At 24.0% G+C, this 26943-nt stretch overlaps 2 protein-coding genes and 1 non-coding gene across 3 annotated transcripts; all 3 read left to right on the forward strand.

Moving 5' to 3' along the window:
- Positions 1-1643: 1643 nt before the first annotated feature.
- On the forward strand, positions 1644-1716 carry TRNAA-UGC (transfer RNA alanine (anticodon UGC)). Its single transcript has one exon. It is a non-coding gene; the product is annotated as a tRNA-Ala (tRNA).
- A 7496-nt stretch (positions 1717-9212) lies between these two features.
- LOC137805785 (transcription factor bHLH95) lies at positions 9213-11759 on the forward strand. Its single transcript, XM_068605709.2, has 3 exons — positions 9213-9554; positions 9639-10046; positions 11666-11759. The coding sequence occupies exons 1-3, from the start codon at positions 9219-9221 to the stop codon at positions 11756-11758; spliced, it is 837 nt and encodes a 278-aa protein (XP_068461810.2). The 5' UTR covers positions 9213-9218; the 3' UTR covers position 11759.
- Positions 11760-15854: 4095 nt separating this feature from the next.
- On the forward strand, positions 15855-19867 carry LOC137839009 (transcription factor bHLH95). The gene is made up of 3 exons (XM_068648140.2): positions 15855-16204; positions 18340-18702; positions 19735-19867. Exons 1-3 carry the CDS (start codon positions 15872-15874, stop codon positions 19813-19815), a joined length of 777 nt encoding a protein of 258 aa, XP_068504241.1. The 5' UTR covers positions 15855-15871; the 3' UTR covers positions 19816-19867.
- The last annotated feature ends 7076 nt before the right edge of the window (positions 19868-26943 follow it).

A 26943-nucleotide genomic window follows, 5' to 3' on the forward strand; every position in this document is an offset into this window, starting at 1 on the left:
AGAAAGGAATTTGAGTATGACTTAAACATTGTTTTTTTGAACTTTTTGTGAATTGTTTTATTAGATTATTAAAAGAATTTCCCAATTTATTTAGAGAGAGGTTGGAATTGAAGAATAAAATCACATTTCAAAAAGATGTTATTTTAATAATGGTATTTTGAATAAGATCTTGAAAATGTATTGTGTATTATAATTTTCATTACATGTTTGAGTGTACATAACTAGTTACAAATTTTTTTTATTAAAATCAAATTTCTATTTCTAAATTTTAGAACACATTTCATCTTTATAACGTAAATTTTTTTTATCCATTATGTTAATAGAAACAATAATCCAACAATGATTAAAAGAAACTAAATTTTAGAAAGATAAACTACAATCATAAAAAAAAACGATTAAATTAAATTTTAAGATATTTTAAAAGAAAGCTTGCTAAAAGAGTAAATAGTGAAGACTAAAACTTAATAAGTTATGAAGTATGGATGTAAAAAGTTTGATTAAAATAAAATGTAAGAAACTTAAATAATAATGATAAAAATAATTATTAAGGATAAAACAAAAATTCATATATAAAATTAATGATTTTGGTGAACATGAACCTACGTACTTTCCGTGTTCTTGTCATTTCCATTTTCAGCATTATAGAGACTCAATACAATTTTTTTTTTTATCACCCTAATAACAAATAAGAAATTTCATATATAGATACATTATCAGTAATTATATAGTTTTTATTTTTTATTTTACACCAAACCTAGAAAACACTTTATTAATAATTCACTTATATTTTTTCACATAAAAATCATTAAATAAAATTAAATTTTAGAAAAAAATTTTAATTACTATATTAATTAAATTAGATATTATTTATTAACTAAAAAAATTTGTATCTAAATAATTTCTATTATTAATAAAATTTATAAATTATTTTTTAAATTAATATATAATAGCTACCAACTATTTTTTTTTCTAAATTGATTTCTATTTAATAATTTGTTTTTAATATTTTCTCATTGACATATCTCTTAATTAATCAGTTTTAACTTTTTCACATTTTTTTATAATGTTTCTCTTTATATTTAATATTTTTCTTATATTTTATAATTTTCTCTTTGATTAATAATACAACTATTTTTTAAAATGCATTACACTTAATTATCTCAATATATAATTTCTATCTCAACACATAAGTTTCATTTTAATATAAAATTATCTTTAAAATTGATTCAAAAACATAATATATATATATAACTTATTATAACAACTCTCAATTTAACTTAAATCAAACTCTTGAAAGCTTTGATACCTATGGATTTATTTAACAAATATTAATATTATAATATTTTATTCTTTCAATAAAATCTTTATTAATAGCAAGTTCAATATTCATTATCTTATAATATTTAATCTCTCATAAAAAAAAATACGCACATAAATTGTTAGATAAAAAATATACCATATCACAAATTTCAAATTCATGAAACAGAAATTAATTTGATAATAATTAAATTTGGATTAGGATGTTTTTAGTAAATATCAATCATTAACGAAATTAAATGATATTTCATAGTTACAAAATAGTTTTGGATGTTAAATCTATGATTAGAATATTATTAATTTATTTATTGTACCTTATAATATATGGGGATGTAGCTCAAATGGTAGAGCGCTCGCTTTGCATGCGAGAGGTACAGGGTTCGATCCCCTGCATCTCCAATTCATTTTATTTTGGAAATTTTTGCCTCCTTCGGAATAATTTTTAGTTACAAGTTTTAAAATTTTTTATCATAACTTTCAAAATAAATAACCAAGACCATGACAATGTGGTTAGATATGGACACCAACCAAATAAACTAATTAGAGTTGAAAAAATTGGTTTGATAAAGATTTGAGCTATTTGATTATATTATTTTTTAAAAATTTGTATTAATGTAAATTAAAATCTAAACATGTTTATTTTTAATTAGTCCAACATGTCACGAATTGGATGAAATGATGAAATAACTAACTTTTCACCTTTCATCCATTAGGTTGAGTCAAACTAACGGATTAAACTTATAACTTTATAAATTAATTTAAATTTAGAATGATATTACTAAAATTAGTTTAAATTTGGTATGATATTAATAAAATTAGTTTAACATTACATTCATATAGTAGTAATAATATTGATAATAGTATTCATAATGCTAATAATTTATGTAACATCCTAATTATCCATATTTTATATACTGAAGTTTTAGAAAATCGAACCATTATGAGCTTACTTTGCAAAATGGCTACATCTCAGTTATTTTGGGAAAGATATACTGATCAGTGAAACTGAGTTGCTCATTTGATTTATCTATTTTTTTGTATACCTATGATTCAGAAGTATGTGTATGCTAGCAAGCATGCATCTTACAATTATTGATTTATGAACAAGGATTTTGCGTGAAAGAGTCCTTAGTTTATGAAACATATTTTTTGATGTCTTGTTTCACTAACATTTCTTTCATTCTTGACAATAGTCTAACATGAGAATCTTGATCACGGGAGGAGTTGGATTCATTGGTTCTTACCTAGTTGATAGATTGATGGAATATGAAAAAAATGAAGTTAGATAATTAGTTTATTATGTTTTTTAACAGCTTATTTTGTTGACATAACTTCTAATCAAGTCATTGTTGTCCATAACTACTTCACAGGATCAAATGATAATCTCAAAAAATGGATGCGCCATCCCAAATATGAGTTAATTCGTCATGGTATAATCTGTTTTTTTTCACTATTCAACTATCTTATACATTATCTTATACATTAAATTGTTGCTCATGATAGACTGAAGGATAGGCAGTGATTTATATTAAAAGTTTGAAGACTTCAAATGATCCTTCTATCAACAAAAGCTCTACGGTTGTTACACAACAAATTTTAGGTAAAGTCTTACTACTTATTTCATTGTCAAGATTCTACTTACATCAACATCTCTATCTTTTATCAGATTGGGTAAATGCTTTTATCTATGTCTCCATCTCTATATTTTTGCTTCTTAAATGAGATTGTATTTCTGCTAATACAACTATGTTATACAGCCCCATATCTTTGTATCTCTCATCTTTTAATTACTCTACCTAAATGGAGTTGGGGTCTTGGGTAATTAATTTGGACCCTTATTAATTCTCTTCATAAACTGAGATATTACGATTATTAATCAAGCAAAATAAGTAAACTAAAATCACATTTAAAATTTAAGGAATAAATGTGTAACTGTTTTTTTTCTTATAGAATAAAATAAAACATAAACATGTAATTGAAATTTAAACTGAAATACATTAAATGTTTATTTGAATTTCACTGAGAACATTCAAACCAATTTTTCGTTTTGTCCACATATTTATTATTATTTTTATCATATTTAATTAAAATTCAAACTCTAATAAAATTTTAACTAAAATAAATTACTTATTTTTGAACTTAAGTTAAATGCATCTTACTTAAAAAAATGTTTTATTTTTATTTTTTGGTAAATTCGAATATGGATTTAATGCATCGTATTTGTTTTGAAAAAGTATACCTATGAGAAAAAATATTACACACATTGTAAGACACTGTCCACATATTTTATTTTATGAGATTTAGTTAAAAGTTAAACTCCAATAAAATTTTAATTAAAATAAATTACTTATTTTTGAACTTTAAGTTAAATGAATCTTAACTTAAGAAAAAAAATGTTTATAGGGTGATATTCATAACATGATCTTATTATGATATTTCCGAGAAAAAAATTGAATGACCCTAGAAAAAAGTCAAGTTTCAGATTTATTTGATTTAATGAGAAAGAGTCCAAATCTAACTCATTGGTTACATTTGTACACTGTACTATAAATATTTAGTTGCAGTTGTGATCTATTATTGTACTTTTAGGTTGTTTATTTGTATTTTGAAATGTCAAAAAATGTGTTTAAATACTTGCATTATTTTATGTTAAATCAGAATGTGTGTGTGCTTGTATAAGGTTCAACTTGTGACATACTATAGACTAATTCCCCCACTGAGTCAATACTTGGGTCTAGTTTAATGACGTTGATTTCTTATTTGTGTTACTTTATAAGTTTAATATAATTTAAAACTTACCACTTAAACGGAATCCATCCATGATGTAGGCTCTTTGGAATTCTACAAGAATTATATGTAATTGTGGCTAATGTCTCATGCCATTATCTATGCAAAGAAATAGCATTGAGGCAGCACCAAACTTCGTGTGCCGAAATTAGTTGCCTCCGAGGTTGAGTTTGGTGCACTTTGTTGTAGACCTCAGAGTTTTACCTATAGAACCAAGACTCTCACACAACTCCTGAGACTAAAAACCAACACCCTAGTAGAATCAATGTAGATTAAGAGAGAAGACAATATACAAATACTCCAAAAATTTCTTCAGCGTTTATTAGAGATTTGGTGGAGAATGTGGAAGAAGAAGACCCTAACATGGATGTGAACTTGTTAATTGTGACAAACATGGTTGTTAACGGTGACCCTAACATGCTTGTAGTTTAATTATAATATTTATTTCATAATTTAAGAATTTTGTTTATAATTTTTTTTTCTTTATCAATGTTATATTTAAAAATATTTGACTTTTATATTTTTTCAGTTGTTTTAGAATTAATGTGAATTAAAAAAAAACATTCAAAAAAATACAATCTATTTATAAAAACACAAAAAATAAATTTAACGGAACTTGGAAGTAATGGAGGTTCTAAAGTAGCGGGGGTTTCAAAAACTCCTAGTAGTAGTGGGAATTTCGAAAACCCCTAGTAGTAATGAGGAGTTTTTGGAGATCTTTGGTAGTAGTAAAGGTTCTGAAAACTCCTGGAAGTGACATGAGTTTACAAAATCGCTGAAAAATAATAGTCATTCTAGAGGTTACTAAAAATCACCGGTAATTCATTAACGACCGTAAATATTTCAGGAAAAAAATAAACTACTGATAACACATTTAACGGAGGTTAAAACCGTAAAAAATATCAAATATAATCCCGTTAAAAATATTTTTTTAAAGAAATATATTATACCTAATATTAAACTCCTTTTAATATCCAATGTATAGTTAGAATTATTTCATGTTTATCTATTTTATAAATGTAGATGGATTATTTTTTATACTGGGGAACATTTTTTTATTAAATTTCTAAAAATTAGTTTAATATCCAATGTATAGTCAGAATTATTTCATGTTTATCTATTTTATCAATGTAGATGGATTATTTTGTATACTGGGGAACATTTTTTTATTAAATTTCTGAAAATTACGTTCTATTAACAAATTTTAATATGAACGTATATATAATTATTTTAAAATAAATTTTTCTTATTATTTATTAAAACTTTTTCTAAAATTTATTTTAAAGCAGAAATTCATGGTTAACTGCCTTCATAGATGGAAAAGGTTGTCTTTCAAATACGAAATTTTTTAATATTTGAAGGAAACCTGTTACTGGGTGCACTTGAAAAAACAAGGAAATAATAAAGATATATAAAACAAATATCAGTACATTTATAATTATAGTTTTTATTAAAAGTTCAACCTATAATTTCATTAATAATTCAATTTAAAATTATAATTTTGTGCTTTAATTTTCTTACAATTTAATAATCAAAACTACAGCTTTAAACCAAATCAATTTTAAAATACATTATACGAGATATAAATTATATTTTAAAATTAATTTTAAATAAACAATAAGAAAACATTATTTATAATGTATGAACACATGAAAAAATTTCATACTTAGTATAGTTCATGAAAAATAATTAAAACTTACCTCATCATTAATCTATATTCTTGTTTCTAAGCCATCCTATGCTCACTCATTTTTTAGTTGCTGATTTGAAGCTTCTGCTTCTGCTTCTGAAACGTTAGAAAAGTTGGTTTTGAAGAAGAAAGTACATATGAGTGATTGAGTGAAACCGTAGTTTGTGTTGTTCAAAAAGTGATTGTGTTTTGTCTTATTATTTGATATTCTAACGTTGGGATTGTGGCTTCTAGTCGGTGCTGCCGTTTATGGAAATGATCACGCCACCGTGTTTCCTCAAAACTCATAACGCAATTTCTCTTTCTCTCTCTCTCTTTAACTATCCAAATAATGAATGACTAATTATTTGCTGTTCATTCTTTAACGATTGTTAATTGTGTTCAGAAAAGTTTGTGAAACTCTTCTTTTATCATCAAACGGAAGCAAAATATGCAAATCCAACGTACACAAGACCGTTTCACTATGCCCACTTTGCGTGTTGCACTTTTCTTTGCTTTCTAATTGTGGACTCAAGTGTGACCAAACCACTACACAGTTGCATGCAATATATCAATGAAAACCTAACTTTTCTAACTTCATCAAAACTTATACAATTAATTACTCATCTCTCTTTATCACTCTTAGATTACGTAATGTTTATTATCTAAAAGTAGCATATTCATGAAAATATAGACATATGATTATACTAAATGGAGCCATCTAGTTAGTTTTCCTAAGATAATCATGTTTAAGATATTCTATCACTAAAAAAAATTCATTAAATAAAAACTAATTTTAAAAATAAAAATAATTGTTATAGTGACTAAATTAGAAAACATTTTAAAGATTAAAAAAAATAATTCTTAAATTAGTTTTTATTATTTTTAAATAGTTTTTAAATTAGAATCTAAATAATTATTAGTTAAAACTCTGATAGCTAATTAGATACCAATTTAAAAACTATTCAACAATAATAGAAATAATTTAGAAAAAAAAAATTATTCTAATATCTAAAATGGTTTCTAATTTAGTAATTGTAATAACTAATTTTTTTTTATAAAATTAGTTTCTATTTAATAATTTTTTTGGCTGAAATATTTTTTCTTGTTAAAATAAATAAATAAAACATTAGAAAACTACTTTGTAAACGTCTCACTTTGCTTGGCAAATAAACAAATCAAATTGTTTTATGATTAATAAGACAATCAAATTATAATTATAATTTATAAATAGATGTAAACTTAAATTTACCGATTTCGTAAAATTGAGTTAATTTAAAATTGGTGTTCTAATTTCTATTTTCATAGGATTGTTAAATGTGTCACTCGATATTGATAGACTATTTAAGACAATTTAAGTGAAGTTCAAATAAATTATTTTATAAAATTAAAATTTAAAAGTTTATTTTTTAATATAGTATTAAATTTTGTTTTAATAAAATTTGTTAATTTAGACTATTTGCTATCGGTCGTGATTTATGAGGATACAGTGATTAAATTATAATATTATATGTATAATATAATATAATTTTATTAAATCAGTTTTATAAATATTAAATTAAAATAAATATTAAATTAAAAATAAAATCTATGTTCAATATTTCTATTTTATTTTATGTTGATATAAGTTACCTAGAGAATGGCAACAAAATGCATCTAAACCATTACTCCATAAAAAAACGTTAGCATCTTTCCTCTGATTGGGAAAGCTAAGAGTGTACTCATTGCCTAATACGTATATATTTACGTATTTATGTACAAAACACCATCATTTGGAGTTGCAGATAGAAACAAAAATTGTTACAGGGGATATTATTTAATTATTACAAAGATAATATAAATAATTTGTTTAACACAACACATAAATAAAGTTTATCAGTTTAGATTTTCTAAAGTAACGCAGATAAGGAGCATTAAAAAAATAAAAGGAACAAGTAAAGATATAATTATCTCAATTTCAAAAGAGATTATTATTTAACTCTTAAAATGTAAGTTTTAATAATATTTTTTTATAACTATGAAATTGATATGTATTATTAATAGGATATAACTAATACTACAAGAAAATAATTAAATGTTAATTAATTTAGAGATTAAAATTAATTAATCATTATATTAATTAAGTTAAATATATTTTATAAATTAAAAAATTATTAATATCTAAAGCATACAATTTATATGATTTTTGTTTTTAATTAATTATATTATTTTTTTAAGTGATAATATGACTTTAAATATTGATCTTCTAAGCATGATTATATAGCTTAATGGAAAATACGATTTAATAAATTCACATTTGTTTGATTTAACTGTAAATCTTGTATTGAGAATAATGTGTTAACGAGTATTGAACTGATATTTCATTAATTGTGAATATTGATATGTATATCTATTGATTAGAGGTGAAGATAAAAGGTTTTATTGATACAAATATTTATTACATAAAAAATGTAAAACTCATTAATTATTACTTTTTTAAAAAAGAAGAATTTAATGGGAATGCATATTTATTAGGAATTGGACACAATAAAATATCACAAAAATGTTTCTTAACTATTTATCAAAACCAATAGATATTTTTTTTATTAAAAACCAAGGTGGAAATACATTGTTCACAATAAAAGTTGTACTTTTAATGAAAACATTGAAACCATTTCTTAAACATTTAAGGGATTTTTACTATGATAAAGTGAAAGGATACACTTTATTCTTATATATTTTTAATTGCTTAAAGAATTACTAAATAAATTTTCCGTTTTAAGTATAATTATAAATATTTTTTTTTTGTTTATCATATGTTCATACACACACAACCAAAAAAACTTCGTAATTTAAAGAAGTTAAAGACTTTTAATATGAAGAAGAAATGGAAAAGTAACCAAACATAATAAAATTTAGTATATTTGAGATAAGAGAGTTTTGAACATAATATCCTTTTTGACAATTACATATGACATAATTGTGATTTGATTTCAGAATAATATGTATGTTTTATCCTTCATTGAAAAAAAGAGAGTATAATTTGATCATATAAGTAAATGAAAAAATACATAAAATATGAAGAAAGAATATAAAAGAAAATCATAATTTATAACTTCATACACCAAATTTACTCTATGTCTCATAATAATAGATACAATAGACTTATTAAAATTGCATTTATATTAAATTAAGAAAAGTAAATTACACATATATATAAAATAATGAATAATAAATTAAATAAAACTCTTCCTAAATTCATGGTAGATTAAATGTTAAATATATTTGTATTGATGCAAAGTAACCGTATTGTGTTATGATTATAATTTGGAGAGGGCTAATCATCATGGTTAATGTCTTCTCTTGCATCTTCACCTATAAGCTCTCTCATCACTTCTATATATATACCCATCTTTTCCAATCTTCTTCTCATCAAATCTAGCTCTTCTCAATCTATCTATCTATCATGGTCTTGATCTCAGAAGACGAAGGTTTGCTTGATATGAACTTCCTGTGGGAAAACCACTGGTGGGATCCCTCCGATTCCGATAACTCGCGTGAAACCAAAGGAAACACGAAGGCAGAAAAGCAGAAGAACGAAAAGGATGAAGGTGTGACGATGAAGAAGAAGAAGAAGCGAAATCATGGGGAGCTGAAGAAGATTACGAGTGCAGAAGGAAAAGGTGAAAAGAGTCGTGAATCGGATCATGAAATGCATATATGGACTGAGAGAGAAAGGAGAAAGAAAATGAAAAACATGTTCACTGCTCTTCATGCTTTGCTTCCCCATCTTCCTTCTAAGGTAAAATCCATTTTCATTCTTATTAGGTTACTTCGTTTTCACTGTTTCTTCTAATTAACGTGCTTTTGCTTGATCATTGTGTAGGCGGATAAATCAACGGTTGTGGATGAAGCAGTGAGCTACATAAAAAGCCTTGAGAGAACCGTGGAAAAGCTGGAGAAACAGAAAGAAGAAAGGCTCCAGTGTGGCTCCACGTTCATGACTGCTCAGGGACTTTCTTCTAATTACAACTTTTCAAACGCGATTGTGGGAACTTCTTCAAACGCGCTTTTGTTCCCTGCGCAAAGGCCAGTGGCTTTTCATAAAACGTGGGCCTCTTCAAACATAGTCTTGAATGTTTTTGGAGACGAGGCCCAATTCGGCATTTGCGCGGCCCATAAGCCAGGCCTCATGTCCAGCGTAGCCTTTGTGCTGGATAAATACAACATAGAGCTTCTATCTGCCCACGTTTCCTGCATTGGGAATGGAAATGCAATCATGATTCAAGCTCACGTAAGTTTCAAACTCTAATGCACTTTTCATTTATTACTTCCTATAAATAAAGTAATTTTTAAATTATTAAAAATACAAAAAAAACTTAAATTCATTAATTACTACAGGTTTACTACAAAAGCTTCATTAATTCAGACATTTATTTTAATTGTGTGTTTGAATTAGGATTGTTAGAAAATGAATTTGAAATGATTTGAGTGGAAAATAAAATTGTTTGGATTTAGATATTTTAGAATAAATTTATGAGGAAAAATTATTGAATTTCGGCGAAAGATGTGATATTTGTGTAAATTTTTTTAGTTATTTTAAAATATAGGTTTACAAATTTATTTTTATTTATAAAAATATATGAATAATAATAAAATAATTCATTAATTTTATTTATTTTTATAATTAATAATAATATTATTATATACATAACTATATTTACTTTTATTATTATTTAATTTTATTAATTATATTATTAAATATTTGATTCAAATAAAATTAAGGTTAATTTTGACTTTTTAAAGGTATTATGTAAAATTTTAATTATTATAAAATACATATTTAATATAATATACATATATAATAATTTATTTATTAATATTATTATAAATTAATTTTAACTAAATAAAAAACAATATTTTTATAATTAATTAATAATTTTAATTTTATTATTATTACTATTATTTAGTTATATTTATTATTTATAATTATTTTTATTATTTATTATAATTGTTAATTTATAAGTTTATTATTTATTATAATTATTATTTTATATATTTATTAATATATTTATTATTTTAATAACAATTATTAATTTTTATATTAGATTATATAATTTATATTTATTTTTTATGATATAAATATTAATAAATTAATAATATGAAAATATAAAATTTTATATAATAAATATATCTTCGTGATAATAACTTTACTTTCTTCTTAAATCTTTCCATTTACACGAAGAAAAAAGTTAAAAAAAAATTCCTTGTTTTCTGGTTTTTTTAAAAAAATTATTTATTGAATATTGTGCATTCTTCTTACATTATTCGCTCTTACAAATCTTTCAAAACAGAGCATAAAATAATTCAATGTTTTTCTTAAACTTCCTTTTTGTTAATTATATTTTTTTTTCTATTACACGAGATTAATTTTTTTTAAAATTCTAGATTATTCAGATATTTATAATATAAAAATTATTAAAATAAATAATTCTATATGTAGAATTGATTCAATTTGAAGTTCACTTTTCTGATTGAAAATAGTTTCGGAACATTAATTTATAATTAAAATAATAACAAATTTTGAACAAAATTAACAATCATTTTACGTATATAGTATATGAATGATGTAAAGTTTGAATTAGGATGAAAACTAATTTCGTGTTATAATACATGGATAAAAAACATATTTAATTTAAATATAGATACATTTTTAATTTTTAAGTAGGTTTTTAAATAGAATATTTTTTATTATAATATTTAAGTTTAATATACGAAGATAAATATTTTTAGAAGCTAAAATCGTTTCAAACAAGATACAATATGATATCATGATTTTGGTATATATAGAAGCATGTTAATTAACATAAAATTAGGGTTAATTTATCTTAGATGAACTTTTTTATGATTTAGGGGAAACGAGCTTCACATCAGATGCTTCATGCAAATTCAGTGGAAGAAATTTATAGGCTGGCTGCAGGAGAGATTCTGCTATGGATAGCTTAAAACTTTGGATGAAAAAAACTTTTATTATTATTATTATTATTATTATTATTATTATTATTATCTGTTTAGCGTAATTACTAGTTTTTCTTAAAAGTATTAGAAGACTTTTGTGGCTTAACTCCAGTTATTATGAATATTTAATATATGTGGTTTAAGGTTTAACCTAAATTTGTATGTTTATTATCAAAATAAATAAATAAAATATTTATATTTATTTTGTAATTGTGATTTTGTAATATAACAGTCCTAAAAAAATAATATTACTTTTAAATTTAGATCGTATCATAATTTTTTGTCCTGCAAAGACTTAGAAGATAACTAAGCCCAAATAAAAATATACCAGTCATGATATAAATATATAAAACTTAAGACAAATAAATTTTGTATTCACATTAAAAACAAACTTAATTTATAAGGATTTTTTCAATTCCTTTAAAGTATATAATCGCGGAGCTAATGGTTATGGATAGTATAAAAGGTTTTATATCCATCAATAAAAAAATAGTATGGTATAATTCTAAAGTAATTTTTGTAAAAATAACTAAACTTTTTATAAATGTCTTCATTAGATTACACGATCATGTAGAATTATTTTATTTTGTTACTGCTTAATCTTTTTTCTCATAATCGTGAATTCAAAATAGAATTGTCTGTATATTTTAAGTTATAAAATTAATTTATTTTAGTTTTAGTTATCATTAACGATCTAGACTAGTTAGAGGAAGAGTTAGAATACAAAGTAATAGATAGTTAAAATATTGATAATTAATTATATATCAGAAACTATTTATTAATAATATAAATTATTTTATATAATAATAAATTTTTAATATTTAAAATAATATTTAATTTAATCAATATATTAATTAATTTTTAACTATAAACTTGATTTCTATTTTGTAATTTTTGTCAAAGTACCAATTTGTGAGTGTTTCACATTTTTATGGATGTATTTAGTGAATTGTTTTTTTCATAGGGATGGGTTATTGGATATTGAATTACGATGAAGTTAAAAATATAAATATTTTATATAAAAATTATATTAAAAAATAATAATAATTTTACCTTTTAAAAATAATATAACTAATATTTTTATTGCATAATATAAAACTAATATTGTAAGGTAGATTATGAATATATTTTTTTGTAGATTTTATTGTGCACATATTTTTAGTTGTTTTAAGAAGTTACATTACATTGTTTCTTGTGATTTCTAAGTAAAAATATAACTTAATTATTAATTATCGTTGAAGATCTAACATCAATAAAAACATTTTATAGTATATAGATGAGTGTAAATATTATTTTATAAACTGATTTTATAAGACTGAGTGAGGTTTAAAATTTACTCATTAATAATTATATTACATAATTAATGATATTATCAAAATAACATAATTAGTTATGATCACCCACATGTAAGAGTAATTTCTTTTTTATAAAATAATAATAACATTTCAAGAAAATCATTAAATAGAAACCAATTTTGAAAATAACAAAATAATTAGTTATTAACTAAATTAGATATTATTTTAAAAATTATAAAGAATTATTGGTATTTAAAGTGACTTCTATTATTAATAAAATCTATAATTAGCTTATAAATTGGTATTTAATTAGCTACCAATGTTTTAGCTACCAACTTTATAATCTAAATTATCTGGTAACTAAAATATTGATAGCTAATTAAATACCTATTTATAAACTAGTCTATAAATTTTATTGATAATAGAAACTACTTTAGATACTAATAATTTTTTTTATCTCTACAATATAATCTTATTTAATCAATATATAATTATTACAAAAATGATATTAAAAATAATAAATAAATTTATTAATAACATATACACAATTTCATTTTTCATTCTATATTTCTTCTTGTCTTCCACTTTCTTTCATATCATTCAAATGAAACTTTAATGTTGTGTTTTTAAGTAAAACAATATTTTTTTATATTAACTTAAATCTAGTTTTGTTTCCTATATTTATTTATTTTTCTTATACAAATTTAATTGTACATTTAATTTTATAATTTTCCAAAATTAAACAATTTGTTTTGTCTACTATTGATATATAATTCATTTAGTAACATAAAATTATGGTAGTAAAAATATCACTTGTTAATATAAGATATTCATGAAACTATTAATAATAATGATTAACATGTAATTTCATGACTAGATATTTTATTTTAAAAATTAAATAATATTAGTAACTAATCTTTTTTCAAAACTAAAAGATCCAATTAAATTCTTATTGAAATCAAGTTCATTCGCAATACACTAAAAGGTAAAGGTGAATTTATATATATTTATTAGCCTTGCAAAACCAATTTGTGATATTAATTTTAAGTAATTCTTATGTGTTTACAATACATAACGTGAAAGTATTAAATACATCCAAATAAATGTTGATTATAATAAAAAATGAGTATAAAAAATATTTTTATTTTTTTAAATACATCCAAATAAATGTTGATTATAATAAAAAATGAGTATAAAAAATATTTTTATTTTTTTATCATATATCTATATGCACATTAAAGAAAAAACTCTTATTGAATTGAGCTTAAAGGCTTAATATGATGCTGATAAAAAAACTTAATATGCAGAAGAAAAGAGAAAGATAAAGAAAATTCAATCAAATTTGATATGTCCACTATAATAATTTTGATCAAAATAACAATTAACATCATTTAATGGTTTCAAATTTATCTTCAAGTAGGATTTAGACAAAAAAAAAATAATATTCAAAAGCAGACAAGTTTCACAATTATATGTAAAATTAAATTTTTGTTATTGCTACTCTATCTTAATAATCTTACCAAAATATTTTAAACTTTATGAGAAATGTTATTGTTTTTATCGGTTTTGGTGTTGAGTTATGTTAGGGATTAAATTTGAGTTGTTGGTAATAATCGACCTTCGTTTTGAATGATTGTTGAACTTTATCACTAATGTCGAGTAAAAGTCCAACTGCAAAAGACTTTCCGATGCTAAAGTCAGTAAGAGAATAATACTCTTAAGTAGTAAACAAGTATTAAGTATCAAGTGAGTGAACATGATTCTACCTTACTAATGTCTGGCTTGATTTGTGTTGCGTTTATTATTGTGAAAAAATCAGGTTTAAGATTACTCATCTTTTTCGTGAAGAAAGTGATATGCTGATAATTTGGCTAATTTAAGATTTATTAATAGAGAATCATTTCATTGGTATAATAGTCTTCCATCTAGTTTATTTTTAGAATTCTTTATCAATAGATATAGTCTACCTATGTATCATTTTTGTTAACATATGAGTTTTGGTTTAGCCCTTCATATTTTTGTATTTTTTTAATAATACTTTTTTTTATGTGATGACAAATTATTATTATTACTTGAAGTGTTAGCATAGTTAAAATGTCAAGTTGTATAATAATGGTGTTTAACATAAAATCTTTTTATAAAAAAAAAATATGAAGTGAGTGAGAAATACCTCCTAAATTTATATTTATAGAGATAAGAGTTGAATACGTGTTTAAATAATTGCTTTAATCTTATGCCAAATTTCACATACACATCCCAAAATTCATCATGATTACTTTAGAATAACTACCAAACAAATACCAATGATTCAAGATTAGTCTAGATAATTAATATCCATATTATCTAATGGACATTAACTACACGGATTCACGGGCAGGATAATACAGTCATATAATGTATTAAATGTGCTAAATATTTTAATATATTTATAGTATAAAAAATTAACTGGTTTTAAAGAAAAACTATATTTTTCAAGAATGAAATAAATTAAACAAAATCCTTCCTAAGAAGCAAGTGGGTCACCATGTGGTGGATATCAGAATAGATTGAGATACACAACATTAAACTATATATTTAATGTATTTATTAGAATTCAACGTAACGCCATGTTCTTACGAAGGTATTTTGGGTTGTTCTTACTTACTTTTACATTTATATTTTCTCTTTGCACCTTCCTAAACTTTGTCACCTTATTATAAATTAACCATTCTCCAATCTTTCTCCCTAACCTCAAACTCCACTCTCTTAGCCTCTCCTTTTCTTCTCTCTCCACACCTTCAAGGCACAAAATCAATGTTTACTTGATATGGATTTTTTATTGGAAAATCTTTCAGGGAGTTCTTCTAGTTCTAATCGTTCGAGTGAAATTACAAAAAACGAAACGTTATCAAATCAACAACAAGGTGAAACTCTTGTGAATAAGACGTCGAATCAACAACAAGGTGAAATTCTTATGAATAAGACGCCACATCAAGATATTTTTGAGGAAAATGAGAAGAAAATTGTTATTAGTGAGGAAGGGTCATACGATCTAGAAATTAACGATGAAGTGCATCCATCGATCGAAAGAGGTCGACGGAAGAAAATGAAAGATATGTTTGACGATCTTAGTGGTTTACTTCCACAACTTCCTTCAAAGGTATGTATTTCATTATTTAAGGTTTTACGGATATTTAATAATTTTAATATTTTTTAACATAATTTTTAAATTATGTCACTCTATATTCCTCTTTATTTATGATTTGTTTTTAGAGACAAAAAAATTTCCCCCTCTATTATATTTCTTGCACAAATGATCTCATTACATTCTTACATAATCAATATTTACGTCAAAAGTATTAAACTGTTTAATAACCTTTTTATCACCAAAAATAGTTAAATAAAATGGAGTATTTGTGGTGTTTCAATCCATATACAAAACTAAATTTGGGGTGAAGATTAACAAGTTGATCCAGAACAACCATCAAAGCATGAGAACAAGTATGTAATACTTAAAAACTCAAAACATATAACCTGAAACAAATTCCCTTCATAAGTTTTCCGAATTACTAAAATATTTAATACATATTATTCATTTCCTACTAAAAGAGTTTATTTACAAGTTTTCAAAAGGTTAACTTTTTTCTACTTTCCTGGGGAAAATTGACTTCAATTTTTGTGTATATAAGGTGTGACATCCCTCAAATGTCATATTTAATTGAATTCATTTTTTTTAAGTAAAAGTTTTCATGTTAGGCATCACTATGCAACAATTGAATTCATTCTTTATCGATAGAAAATAATGTCTTTATACTTTTTTGTAATGGAGTCTTATAAGTCAAAACATTAGAAATTATGAATTTAACCTTCAAAGTATTTAACGTACTATTGTGTCCCAATAATTATGCCGTATCTTGTATGATCTTTTTGTATTTATGTGTTCTTAAAATTAACCTTATAAATACAAAATTTCTATTAACCAAGTAGAAACATCTTCCAAATACCAATACAATATTGAATCATAGTATTTATGACCCTACAATCACAAAAAGAATATGCAATCCTCACATGTTATATATGCATTTCAATCTTCTATCTGTACCCTTTCTTTTATTGATTTCTAGGAATAATTTTTTTAAAAGTAATTTAAAGGAATCTTAGCAAAGTATGATGAGGGTTAAATTATGATCATAACAAATAATTTGACCAAATCTCCAAAATATATAGAAATTTTTATTGACTTAATGTATTTGAATTCTCTCAATTTAGGCCGGTTATTTTTTTTTTACAAATAATATGATTGGAAATGACTCAATTTAAGCCATTGAATATAAGATATAACACATTCTTCTAGCTGTTATTTACTAAATGTATTAATTCATGTTTGAAAACAACCATATTCCAGATTGATCTTATATATTAATTTTTTCTGGAAACAAATTTGTATTGTTGTTTGTTATTACTATTGTTACTTCAATTAAATGAGTAATTATCAGAAAAAATTAATAAAACAAGAAAGAGAGACTTGACATTAATGAGAAGAGAAAGAATTTAAAACCAAGTTTGATTGCATATGCTTGTACCAATTTGGTACCATTATTATTATTAATTATTATTATTATTATACCTATTTAATGATGAGAAAATAGATGATAAAAGTCAAACAGTTTTTTTAGCCTCTCTTTCTCTTTGCATCTTGGTGATTAATGTTCATCCGGATTGAAAAGAAAAGAAAGATCATGTTTATATTTGGGAGTTTGTGGGTATTAGAGGGAGAAGAAAAGCACAGAAAGTGAAAAAGCTTTCTCCATTGGATTGAGAAGATTTGATGAGAAAGTATTTGGTTTTACCATATTACCTATCACCTACTACCTATAATTCCCAAATAATCAATCAAAATAATTTTTTTATCAATTTTTAAATGTAAGTGCAAATGTGTAAAATTACATTTTTATCAATTAAAAAAATATAATTTTAATCACACCCATCACATCATTCGCAAACTTTTATAAACTTTTCTTACACTTTCCACTCTATTTACCTTAATTCAAACACCTTAATTTTCTTTACACTTCCTCTTCAAATCATTTCAAATTCACTCTTTCGTTTTCACTCCCTAATCCAAACAAAGCTTTAGAAAGATAACTCTAAAGTGATGATTTTAAATATATTAAAATAAAGAGTCATTATTGTGAGTAGAAGTGTGTACCAAAATTAGTGAGTAGAGGACAAGTAAGAAAGTTAGGGTTAGAATGTTATTCTAAGATGGTTTGAGACATGGTAGTTGTTTCTTAGGTGGATAAAGCAAGCATTGTGAATGAAGCAGTGAACTACATAAAAGTTCTGGAGGAAACCCTGGAAAAGCTAGAGAGAAAGAAGCAAGAAAGGGCAGAAGGTGGTCTGAAACAAATCATGGGAACAACTTCTGGTGCAGTTTCTGTCTCTGGGAAGCAGAAAGTAGCTTTTGATAAAACTTGGGCTGCTTCAAACATGGTGCTCAACATTCAAGGAAATGAAGCTCAATTCTCCATTTGCTCAGTCCATAAGCCAGGACTCATGACCAACATTGCTTCTGTGCTGGAGAAGCACAACATAGAGCTCATTTCTGCCACCATTTCAGCCAATGGAAATGGAAGTACATGCATGATTCAAGTCCATGTAAGTTTCAAAAACTCCATTCCCACCATACATCTTTCTTTGCATGTTTAAGGAATATTCTTTTGTTATGTATCTAATTTAGTCATTATAAGAATTAATTATTTTTTTTATCTCTCATCTCATCTATTTTTTTGTTGCACAGTGATGCCTAACAATTAAAACTTTTATTTTAAAAAAATTAGATATCATTTTATAGACTAAACAAATTATTAGTTTCTAAATTAATTTTTATTATTGATAAATAATTTATAAATTTGTATCTAATTAGTTACCAAGATTTTAACTACCAATTATTTAGATTTTAAATTTGATAGCAAAAATTTTGGTAGTTAATTAGATACCAATTTAGAAATTATTTATCAATAATGGAAACAAATTTAGAAACCAATAATTTTTTAAGTTTTTAAAATGGTCTCATTATAGCAACTAATTTTTTTTTATCTAACATTAGTTTTTATTTAATGATTTTCTTGTAATGTTTTTTATTTAAAAATATATAAAGACTAATTTATTTATTTTAAAAAAGTCACTTTTTAATTAAATTAGTAGATTTAATTTGTTTATGTGGTTCTCTAACTGCCTATTTTAAAATTAGCAGTTTTCTATTTTTTAGATGTTCAACAAGTTTCCATCTTTGAATTGATTTAAGCACACCAAGTATTCCCCAAATACAAAGAAAAAGAAAGAAAGCAACTATAGGAGAATAAAAAACTTATTTAGATTAATATTCTAATTGATCTATCTTTTTTTTTTCTCACAAATGTCACCTTAAAGGTGTGATCTAATAGTAAACTACCAATCCATAAATTTAGAGAGAATACAAAGAGTTTATAATTTTAGAATGATATAGAGTTTGATAATTTTATAACTCACAAGTTAAAATAAAATTTTAAAAATATATATTTAAGAAAGCTTTTATTAATTTATGAAAAAATATGTTTATTTTTTATGTGTTTAAAAATTCTTTATAAATTTTTTACAAACATCTTTTTAGTTAAATTTGTTAACTTAATTGAATTGTTTATGTTATAGGGAAAACAAGGTTGGGATGAAAATTCAGCAGAGGAAACTTACAGGAAAGCTGCTGAAGAGATTATGCCATTGATCGCTTAAAATTATGGATGATAAAAACTCATACTTCATATCATCTTACAAACCTTTTATGCCTAAACTTCATGGTTCCCAAGGCAAATAAATATATGTTTCATATGTTTGGTTTTCTTTTAGTGCACTTTTATGTGTGTGGTTTAAGCATGTGCAAACTCAACCTTTGTTAAACTCATCAAAATTATATCAAATAGTTTACTTTTATTTTTATTTTATTTTAAATCAGTTTATTTGATTTTAAGTATTATTAACATTTTAAATGGTTAAATATGTTTTTCTTCTTTATATTTCCACTGGTTTTCATCCTCAATCTAAACTTTAAACATCTGATGTACTTGTATAAAACTATTGAAATAAGTCATTGTCAATTCTTTTATGTGACAAACGAAATTTCTATATGAGATATGACATTAAAATATTTCATGCTGATCATTACTGATGCAAATATTGATTCATTACGTAAAAATATACTTCAATATTTCATAAAGCATACTATTTATTAGACTATAAATAAAAATAAAAATAAAATTCAGGTTGCACACTACAAGAAAATCATGAAATAAAAATCAGTTTTATAGAAAAAAATAATTAGTTGCTATATTGATTAAATTAGAAATCATTTTAGAAATTAAAAATGTTTTGGTTTCTAAATTAGTTTCTATTATTGTTAAATAGTTTTTAAATTGGTATTTAATTAGCTACCAAGGTTTTAACTGCCAATTATTTAGATTCTAAATTTGGTAGCAAAAACTTTGGTTACTAATTAGATACCAATTTAAAAATAATAGAAACCAAAAAAATGTTAGTTTCTAAAATGATCTCTAATTTAGTCACTATAACAACTAATTATTTTTTATCCCTAAAATTGATTTATGTGATGATTTTTTTTTATTGTCAGGTTCAACAAACATATCTAATCTATATTTTAAAATATGCATGCCTTGTTAACAATCTTTTATGACAAGTTAGTGGCCTTTTAATGAATGGGATACAATAATAATCCATTATTGTAATTTGTTTTAATTTAAAGCGACATGTCATTGTTACTTCATGATTATATATATATATATATATATATATATATATATATATATATATTACTTTTTAATTTTATTTCAAAAGCTATTAACTCATTAATTGTTTTAAAATATCTTTTACAGTTTTTTTTTTTCAAACGTTAATTGTAATTAGATTAAAACAATTATCGACCATTTATATTTTAATGTCGGTATAATGATTAGAATAACATAATTTAGTGAATAATTGTTAGAATAAGATAATGTAAGTTTAAACATGAAGGAGAACCAAAAAAGAACCAACATAACAAAATAGTCGTACTAAAAGAGTTTATAAGTACACAGGAAACTATAAGCCATATGAATCATAATTTAAATAAGAGTTGAATCCTACTTTTATTAAAAATCATGAACTAAATTCAAAATTACGTATTGCAAAATATTATTATTATTTTTATAACATTTTAGTGTAACCGAACACAAGTCGGTATATATAGAACATTTAACTACTAATTTAAACAAATTTTTGTAATTATATTATAATAATAATTATTTTTATAATAATACTAATTATTATTGAAATATTAATATTAATATTATTATTATAATTAATAATATTAATAATAATAATAACTCGTTAAAAAATACGAATTTTGTTATATAAAAAAATTTATAAGTAATTCGATTTTAAAATTTTTGTGTAACTTGTAATTTATCTACAAATCAAAATCTCTAGATAATTATTAGTAGGTAATAAATTTCTTTTAAATGTATGTATTTATCTTAGATTAAAAGGTATATTGGCTTTAAAGATTTTATTTTAACTTAAAGATTTTTAAAAATATTTGAAAAATGTTTTTAGAACATTTTAATTAATTATCACTTAATCTAATTGATTATCATCAATTATGTAATTGATTATTCTCCATAATAGTTTATTATTTTATAATTGATCTCAAACATCTACAATTAATTGATTATTTTGTTATATAATCGATTATTTCACTCTTGCATACATATTTAATAGATTTATTGAAGGATGTTCAAAGGAATTTAGGTTTTTTAGGGTTTATACATAATTGGCTATGTCTCTTTAGGGTTGTTCACATAAAGAATGGTTGGAATCCAAATTTACAAGATAGTAAAAACAATCTTTCTCATTAATTATAGATTCATTATTTTAGCACAAATGTTCCATACAAATGAATCACAACATAAACCACAATCGTAAGTACAAGTGGAATAAAAAAAAATTAAAATTGTCTAAAAGTTCAAGCAAATTGTAATAAACAAATCTAGAATGTATATCAATATGGAAAATAGAGGAATTTTCAACAAGATGTTTTATAGGGTCTAGTACGTTAAATTGCATTAGATGGTCACCAAAATCCATGGTCAATCTGTCAGCATGATATTAATATTGGTTTGGACGGTCTTCATGAAATGTTTTCTTAAGATGATGGTTGTTACTCCATTGTGTAAATAACCTTTTTACATGTCCAGTATGTAAAAATTTACAGGGAAAAGTGGGTCATCAACTTGCACCAACACATTTTCTATAAGTCTTATAGGATGGATTGTGTTCCTATTGGTTAACTCGATTTCAACACCTGTAGTTTTCAAAGCGTCAAGAGACAACGAATTAAAGACAGATAAAGACATAACATTGATAGATGCTCCTAAATCAAGTATAACATTGTCAAATGTGTTATTTACCTATGATGCAAGGAATAATTAAAGTGCTGGATCTTTGCATTTTTCAAGAATTTCAACCTTAGGTTTAACAATAAATGCAGAGACATTCCTGCCCATGTTAACCTTTTCATTATGATAAGTGTTAAAATATAGCAATTTTTATAGTTCAATATGCATGTAAATTGTTAGAATTATTACACAAACTAATAAGAAACATGTCAATGAACCTCCAACTACACCTGCACATGAAGACAAAGAAGAAATAAAGAAATACGCACAAAAGTGCAGTAAATCAAGCAAACAAGGATGAAGCAATAGAGCCAATCCTCACAACACATGAAGAATGACTCAGCGAATTGAGTTCAGAAAGCAAGCTCCATGAAAAACATTCAAAATGCTAAACGCATATGCATATACTGCGCGGAGAAGGTTAAAAAAATGAAAAAGAATCCAAAGATCAAGGGTTGAGCGAATTAGAATCCTTAACCATGAAAAAAAAAACTCAAATTCGCTTAGAAAGGACTTGAGCCAAATTGCACCAGTTTTGGGAACTAGAAGATTTTGCTTGAAGCCTAAGTCAAGCCAATCTTACTTCATGAGAAAGAAATATTAGTTTTCGGCTGGATTGGGAGCGAATCCCTGACTCTAGAAATCTTAAGAAGCCCAAAGATTTCTTAAAGATGAAGAAAGCTAATCCGTTGAGCGGATTAGCCTGCGTTTAGCGGATGTTAAATCCCCTTTAATCCCTTTGAATCCCATTCAAAAAAATATATAAATAGAGAACTTGAGAAAATGTTCAAAGCATCGAGAGGCATTGAAAGGCACCTAGCTAGTAAGAAACTTAGAAGATACTTGAGAATCAAGTAGAAAAAAAATCAAGTGAGATCCAGAAAGAGGTTTGGATATAAATATTTTGTTGATTTAGGCTCAGAGAGTCTGAACCTTAGAACCAATCATGCTACAAGGCCAAAACCTCAAAAGAAGCAAAGGTCAATCTCCGGAGAAGAAAATCTTGAAGCCTAAGCAAGTCACAACACTCAGGGATTCATGTTTGTTGTACACTTGAACTTTCACTGTAAGATTTTATTATGAGTTGTTAAATCTGTCTTGTTCGGATTGAATGACAATGTGATATTTTTGGAGTTATTATTGTTTATAGATGCATGTTTCTCTTTTATATTCAAATTTATTGGGTCTAGTATTGTGCTTAATGGTCAATGGTGAGGAACAACCATTGATTGTCCATGAAGCATGAATGAGGCTAGAAGGCGATTTCATGTTTTTGAACCCTATTTAGCCAACCATAAGATGCAATGATCATAGAGCACGGAGAATGGTGAATTGTTTAATCTTAATGAAGAGGCAACTCATAATAGTGACTTATTGTTATAGATAACTTTGCACAAGGAATCAACTTGGTTTGACCAAAATAGGAACATGTATTTTGAATAAACATTGCATTTATAAATAACAATAACAAACGAAATTCACAAAGTTATTTCAATTCCAACATCTCTGACATACTATTACATCATTGCTTAAGTGATTTGTCTAAGCTTCACCTCTCCATCTATATATTTAGTAGTATTATTATTACTAATAGTTAATTATTTATAAAACTTATATTCAACCTATGTCCAACTTTTTTTTCATATTATTAATTTCTTGTAGATATGACAACCCTCAACATTACTATAATTAAGTGAATTCAAATTGCCAGAGTAAAAAAGTGGAACTCAACTTAAGAAAATTGCTAAGATTATCCTACGTTTAAAAATTAAAAATTTTAGTTGCTAATGTTTAAATATTTTAAAATAACTTTTATGTCTATGCATGTGGTTTATATTTTATAAATCCTATTTTATTTAAAATAGGTTAACAGGAACGTTACAAACTTGATTATATAATTTTAAAATATTAAAAAAATAAGCAATTTAATTAGTCAAAATCAATGCCTTAAAATTATATTATATTTTCAAAATTATTCTTGGTATTAATATGAGTTAGTAGAAATAAATAATACTATTAATAATTAATAATATAAATTAATTTATATTTAATATATTAGCGTATTTTTATTAATATATAATATTCTAATATCTAGAAAATATAAATGAATTTATATATTATGTTACTAATTTATATTTTAATAATTTAATGAATTAATATATACTTATTTATATTAATTTATAGTTATTAGTTTATCAGTATATACTAATACATTAATTACTGATAGACAAATATTAAATACTTATACTTTATAATTATATCTTAATAAATACTATCAACTTAATAAATATATAATGATATTATATGTTAATATAAAAATTAGTAAACATAAACATTAATAAATTAATGTTATATGATATTATAAACTATATCTTATTATATATTTATTAATATAAAATATATTAATATTAATAAGTATATAATTTTTTATGTTCTTCATTTAAATTAGCTATTATGAATTTCTTGATATACATATATATATATAATATCAATAATATTAATATTAAATATTAACTCATTATATATTATATCTTATTATATGTAAATTTATATATAATAGTTTATACATATATTATTAATATAAGTTTATTATTTATATAAATATTAAATACCACTACAAGAAAATCATGAAATAGAAACCAATTTTAGAGACAAAACATAATTAGTTGCTATAGTGACTAAATTAGAGACTAAAAAAAATTTTGGTTTCTAAATTGGTATCTACTTAACTACCAAAGTTTTAACTACCAATTATTTAGATTTTAAATTTGGTAGCAAAAATCTTGGTAGCTAACTAGATACCAATTTAGAAGCATTTAAAAACTAATTTAGAAACCAAAATTATTTTAGTCTCTAAAATGGTCTCTAATTTAGTCAATATAGTAACTAATTATTTTTGTCTTTAAAATTAGTTTTTATTTAATGATTTTCTTATAGTGAGAACATATGCATTTTTACTCTAGTAATCATAAAAAAAAGTACTCCTAATGATTAAAGAGTTCATAAATCTTCAATTGTATTTCGTATTACATAAGACTAATCTATCACACTGGATATCTCCGAAAAATTTATATTAAGTATGTCTCACTAAAAACTGACATCGGGTTCATCGGGTGGTTTATATAAATTATAGTTCTTAGCTCACTAAACTCTCCCCCAATTTTACTCAGAAAATGGACCGAGTCAACCGTAGTACAACTGAACAACTGAATGTTGTTGTATCCAAAAAGAATTAATGATATTAAAGTATAATTATCTTTTTAGTTGAAGTGATACATGATCGACAAATGGTTTGCATATAATATTTGTAAATAGCAACTATAAATAATAATAATAATAATAATAATAATAATAATAATAATAATAATAATAATAATAATAGTTATTTAGATCAAGAGGTGAAGTGTTAGACAAATCACTGAAGCAAAGAAGCAATATAACACAAATGTTGGAATTGGAATAGTTTTGTGAATTTTCTTTGTTATTGTTATTTATAAATGCAATGTTTTATTCAAAATCCTTGTTCCTATTTTGGCCAAACCAAGTCTATCCCTCACGCAAGGTTATCTAGAAAAATAAGTCATTGTTATGACATACCTCTACATTAATATGGAATAGTTGTAAGGATCGAGAAAAATAGTCTTAGAGTATAAATGGTACAATTAAAATGGCACCTGAATATTTTATTATTAAAGTGAAAAGGCTATATAAATAGAAATTTAGTTATTCAGGTTTCATTTTAAAAGAACCATCATCTCTCTAAAAACTCCTTTTCCTTTCCTCTACATTCTCTCTAAAATTTCAACCTCCTCGCTCATCAAATCAACAATCGGAGTCCGCCATTAGACTCATGACAGTGAACTCTACAAGATTGACTGATCAAAATCTTAGATAGAGTAAGTTCATTCTTGGCTTCTTTTCCTTTGAGTTAGTTAGTTTTGATCTGGTTAGGTTAGTTTAACTTTGCATGTGAGGTTTTTATCTTCAAAATTAGTCTCTATTAGCTCAGGGTCCTAGTGATATAGTTAGATTTGTGATCAGGAATTTGTGGTGCATGTTAGGGTGTCCTTAAGCTTTTGGTGGGTTTGGAGCTTTTAGTGAGCATCTGCTAAAGTCCAGGTAAGGGAAGTTAGTTTAAAATTTTCAATAGAACCCTAGGTTAGAAGATTTGAATGTGAGTGTGACGTGGTCACAAATTCCAAATTTTGTTGCAAGATTTCTTGTTTTGAGGAGATTGTAGTTTGATTGAAATTGAAAGTGTTGTGATTAATAATTGGTTGTTTGATTTAAATGGTTTTGGAATTAGAAATAATATATATGTATAGATGGACATAATAGCTCAATGATTCAATGAGAGTGATTGTATCATGCTGAACAAGAACTGTCAATGTAATGTGTAGATTTATAATTTATG

Source organism: Phaseolus vulgaris, chromosome 3 (genome assembly GCF_051622355.1).
Source record: "Phaseolus vulgaris cultivar YP4 chromosome 3, ASM5162235v1, whole genome shotgun sequence".
In the NCBI taxonomy this organism is placed as follows: Eukaryota; Viridiplantae; Streptophyta; class Magnoliopsida; order Fabales; family Fabaceae; genus Phaseolus; species Phaseolus vulgaris.